Genomic DNA, 5,072 nt, shown 5'->3' with positions numbered 1-5,072 from the left:
GATGCTGCTGGAAGGAAAAGGCCCTGGGTTGGTGGATGGGTATGTTTGTATGTATGTAGGTCTTCTCTGTGGATGGGGGAGGGGAGTGGGGGAGGCCAGGATAAAAGGAAGGGAAGGTTCCTGTGGGAGGTGGATGGGCATGTTTGTGGTGTATGTGGGTCTTCTGTGGATGGGGAGGGGGTGGAGGGGGTGGAGGAGGATGGGCGGAAGGAAGGTTCATGGGGGTAGGTGGATGGGTGAAGTGTTTTGTATGTATGGTAGTTCTCTCTAGTGGGATGGGGGAGGTGGATGCTGTATGGGCAGGAAGGCTCTTGGCAGGTGATGGGGTATGCTTTGGTATGCTAGGTAGGTCTTTTCTGTGGATGGGGGGAGGGAGAGAGTGGGAGGTGGGTGGAGGAAGTTGTATGGGTGGAAGGGAAGGTTCTTGGGTAGGTGGATGGGTATGTTTGTATGTGTGTAGGTCTTCTGTGGATGGGGGGAGGGAAGGGGGGGAGGAAGTTGTATGGGTGGAAGGGTAGGTTCTTGGGTAGGTGGGTGGGTATGTTTGTATGTATGTAGGTGTGTGGAGGTGTATACAGGTGAAAGCGCTTGTGAACACATATGCGTATGATAAATGGTGTATAGACGCAAACACACACACACATACACGTGCACGTACACACACACACACGCACATACACGTTCGCACACACAGACACACTAACACACGTTCATACACACACACACACACTCGACCGAAACACCAGTTAATTCATTCTGTCTCCTTCTCTACTCGGACTCCATCTTCCCTTCTCTTTGTCTTTCTCTTAACCCTCTGCTTGGTCTTCCCAGGTATCTACCTGCATCTCCATTTCCCATCTTTCACCATCTCTCTCTCTCTCTCTCTTCCTCCCTCCTTCCCTCCCTCCTTCTCTCCCTCTCTCTCTCTCTCTCTCTCTCTCTCTCTCTCTCTCTCTCTCTCTCTCTCTCTCCCTGTCTCTCTCTCTCTCTCTCTCTCTCCTTCTCAATCTCCCTTCTACCCCCTCTCTCCCTCCCTCCCTCCCTCCCTCTCCTCTCTCTCTCTCTCTCTCTCTCTGCTTCTCAATCTCCCCTGCCCTCTCTCTCCCTCCTCTTTCCTCTTTTCTCTCTCTGCTTCTGTATCTCCCCCAACCCTCTCTCTCCCTCCCTCCCTATCTCTCTCTCTCCCTTTCTCCCTATCTCTCTCTCTCTTTCTCTCCTTCTCAATCTCCCTTCTACCCCCTCTCTCCCTCCCTCCCTCCCTCTTCCCCCCCCCTCTCTCTCCCTCTCTCCCTTTTCTCTTCATTTCTGGCTGAACGGGACCCCTCCAATCTCGGAAATGGATTCTTGGAATAAATCTAAACTGAAATCTGATGCTGAAGCTGGCATGTCGGGCGTATGCGGGATCGGAGAGTTCACGGGAGAGTCGGTGGAGTCGGGAGAGTCGGCGGGGAACCGTTCGGTCAAATGCTGAAACCCGGTGAAGTGGGAGGAGCCTAACGGGGGGGCGTTCGGGGTACCGTTTTGTTCGGGAGATTCCATTTCCATTACGGGATTCGTACCTACACCAAGATAAATAAATAAATGAATGAATGAATGAATAAATGAATAAATAAATAAATAAATAAATGAATAAGTAAATAAATAAATAAATAGATAAATAAATAACTAATAAATAAATAGATAAATAAATAAATAAAGAAATAGCTAGATAAATAAATAAGTAAGTAAATAAATAAATAAATAAATAGATAAATAAATAAATAAATAAATAAATAAAATAAAATAGAGAAAAAAATAAAATAAAAAGATAGAAAAACAAGAAAAAATAAAATAAATCTTCAGTCTTCATGATATGTTCCTACATATAAAGTGACGTCACAAAATATTTTATAACCACGGATGTCACTTTAAATTCGTGTTTTTAGATGTTGCGTAAACATGAATGAAATGACGTCATAGTCACTTCGGAAGTCAGGGTTACATAATGATCCTGTTTTCAGTCGTCATATCTATATTTCACGAACAGGAAACACGTCATTTTACTCAAAACATCGTGTGAACTTTATAAACTCAAAATAGCTAATTCATCTTCGTACGCAAAATATAAGAATATCACGTTCAGTTAATTTACACATAGAACGGAAAGTGAATATTATAATCCGTAACGTTTTGTACATCACTGCACATTTTGCTGGAGTAAAGAGAAGTAAAAAAAGAAAAGAATATAGGAAAAGAAACGCAACATTTAGTAACGAGGGGAAAATCTCCATAATTTGAAGTACAGAATTGTTTTGCCGATGAAGAGAATGAAGGCGTCAGTAAAGGATATAATTAATAATAAAAAAAAAAGATTATCGTGACTCGCAACTTCATTGTTTCTAAAACCAATTTATGATGAATCAAAATGTTCCCTTGATAACCTTGAAGGATTTCCATTCAAACACACACACGTATATATTTTATTTTTTTCTCTCTTTTTTATCTGGTCTCTCTCTCTCTCTCTCTCTCTCTCTCTCTCTCTCTCTCTCTCTCTCTCTCTCTCTCTCTCTCTCTCTCTCTCTCTCTCTCTCTCTCTCCCTCCCTCCCTCCCTCCCTCTCTCTCTCTCTCTCTCTCTCTCTCTCTCTCTCTCTCTCTCTCTCTCTCTCTCTCTCGCTCTCTCTCTCTCTCTCTGTATTTGTTTATATATCGGTAACCTTCTGTGGCTGCATTTAAGGTCAACATAGGAAAAAAGGTGATCAACCAAATAATATTGTACAATTTATTACACAAAAAACAAACAAAAAAAACATGGTAACCAAAATCATTGACAGCGTTAGTGATAGAGAGGATATGAACCAGCCCACATAATACTTATCATCAAGAAACAACAAAAAGAGATAAGAATTTATCCTCAGGGGACTACAGGCCTATCCAAAATAAACCTATAGACCTTCAAAGCGTAGGTCTATCCAAACAGACCTACAGACCAGTGGTTCATAAGCTTTTTGGAGTGAAGGACCTATAGACCTTCCGAGCAGACCTACAGACCAGTGGTTCTTAACCTCTTTAGAGTGACGGACCCCTGTAAGAATCTGATGACAGCCACGGACCCCCTTCCTCAGAAATATCCACATAAACTTGACTTCGCATGCAATGTGTATAAAAAAAAACTCATCATGGAGAGTTGATCGTCTCATACATACATGAAATGCACAAAATATTTTATTTATAAATAAACAATTTATAGAAAACCCTCATTTTTTAAAGCAAAAAGTATATCGTATGTGAATCTTAATTTCCATCTGATCCTCACAAACCCCTCCCACCCCCCACACCCCCATATAACCCCCCCCCCCAAGGACCCTAGGCTAAGAACCCCTGGTACAAGACCTACCAGACGGATCCCCTAGGCCTATGAAAATACTCTACCCCCCCTCCCCCTCTCCCCCCCTTCACCCGACGTGCCTGACTGAGATGTCGACAACACGGACATTACCGAAGGCCCTGAACACTTCCCTGATGGGTGAGGAGCCGCCCTGAACCATCCTGCGGTCCAAGGGGAACCCCATTGGTCTCCGGTCCTGGACGTTCTCCTGAGGGGGCACGCAGAAGGAGTTCCTCGGGACACGGTTGCTGCTGAGCTGATGGAGGGAAGGAGGGAGGGAGAAGGGGGAGAGGGGGGTAGGGGGGTAGGGAGAGGGGGAGAGGAAGGAGGAAGGTGAGGGGGTAGGGAGGAGGAAGGGAGGGAGGGAGAGGAAGGAGGGAGGGAGAGGGAGGAGGAAGGGAGGGAGGGAGGGAGAGGAATGGATGAGGAAGGGAGGGAGGGAGGGAAGGAGAGGAAGGGAGGTAGGAGGGGAGGAAGGGAGGGAGGGAGGAGAGAGGGGGGTGTAGGGAGGGAGAGGGGGGAGGGGGTGGTAGGGAGGGAGGGAGAGGAAGGGAGGGAGAGGAAGGAGGAAGGTGAGGGAGGGAGGGAGGGAAGAAGGGAGGAGTGGGGTAGGGAGGGGAGGGAGTTAGGGAGGTGAAGCGAGTGAGGGAGGGTGGAGGGCGTTAAGAAAGTGGATGGTGTTGTGGTACGAAGTGGAGGAAGTGGAAGAGGGAAGTTGAAGGAATGGAGGAGGGAGGTGGAGGGAGTGGAGAAAAGAAGATAAAATGATAATAATAATGATAATAATAATAAATAATAATAATAACAATAACACAGACGAGAGTGAGAACAAGAAAGTACAAAAAAAAAAAAAAAAATCTATTCAATATTCACAATCCATCATCCACCCACCCCCACCACCCCCACATTCACGAACGTTCCTCTCTCCCTCAGATTAAACTCATTCATACTCACTCACCCTCCAGAATTCCTATCTCCCTCAAAATAAACTTCATTCATATTTTTTCACCCTCCACCATCCCTCTCCCTCAAAATCTCTCTCTTTACCAAAATAAACTTCATTCATACTTTTCACTCATCCACAAACATCCCCCTCTCCCTCAAAATAAACTTCATTCATAGTTTTTCATATTCACGAACACCCCTCTCTCCCTCAAAATAAACTCATTCCTATGTTTTCACCCTCCAACACCCACCTCTCCGTCAAAATATACTTCATTCATATTTTTTCACCCTCCAGCATTCCTCTCTCCCTCAAAATAAACTCACACTTTCTCTCCCTCCAGCATTCCTCTCTCCCTCAAAATAAACTCACACTTTCTCACCCTCCAGCATTCCTCTCTCCCTCAAAATAAACTCACACTTTCTCTCCCTCCAGCATTCCTCTCTCTCCCTCTCTCTCCCCAGCATTCCTATCTCCCTCAAAAAAAAAAAAAAAAACTTTTTCACCCTCCAGCATTCCTCTCTCCCTCAAAATAAACTCACCCTCCAGCACTACTCACACTTTCTCACCCTCCTCTCTCCCTCAAAATAAACACACTTTCTCACCCTCCTCTCTCCCTCAAAATAAACACACTTTCTCACCCTCCTCTCTCCCTCAAAATAAACTCACACTTTTTCACCCTCCAGCACTCCTCTCTCCCTAAAAAAAAAAAAAAAAAAAAAAAAAAAAAAAACTTTCTCACCCTCCTCTCTCCCTCAAAATAC

The 5,072-nt window shown here is 44.9% G+C and overlaps 1 protein-coding gene across 1 annotated transcript in view; it reads right to left on the bottom strand.

Moving 5' to 3' along the window:
* Positions 1-3,432: 3,432 nt before the first annotated feature.
* LOC138862286 (hemocyanin F chain-like) overlaps positions 3,433-5,072 on the bottom strand; it is a 3,708-nt gene continuing 2,068 nt past the window's right edge. The window contains exon 4 of the mRNA XM_070123995.1: positions 3,433-3,621. Within this exon, the coding sequence (XP_069980096.1) occupies positions 3,433-3,621 (189 nt within the window). The remainder of the gene's footprint in view (positions 3,622-5,072) is intronic.

This window comes from Penaeus vannamei, chromosome 8 (genome assembly GCF_042767895.1).
Source record: "Penaeus vannamei isolate JL-2024 chromosome 8, ASM4276789v1, whole genome shotgun sequence".
NCBI classification, from domain to species: Eukaryota; Metazoa; Arthropoda; class Malacostraca; order Decapoda; family Penaeidae; genus Penaeus; species Penaeus vannamei.
This window is presented reverse-complemented; position numbering and strand designations above follow the sequence as displayed.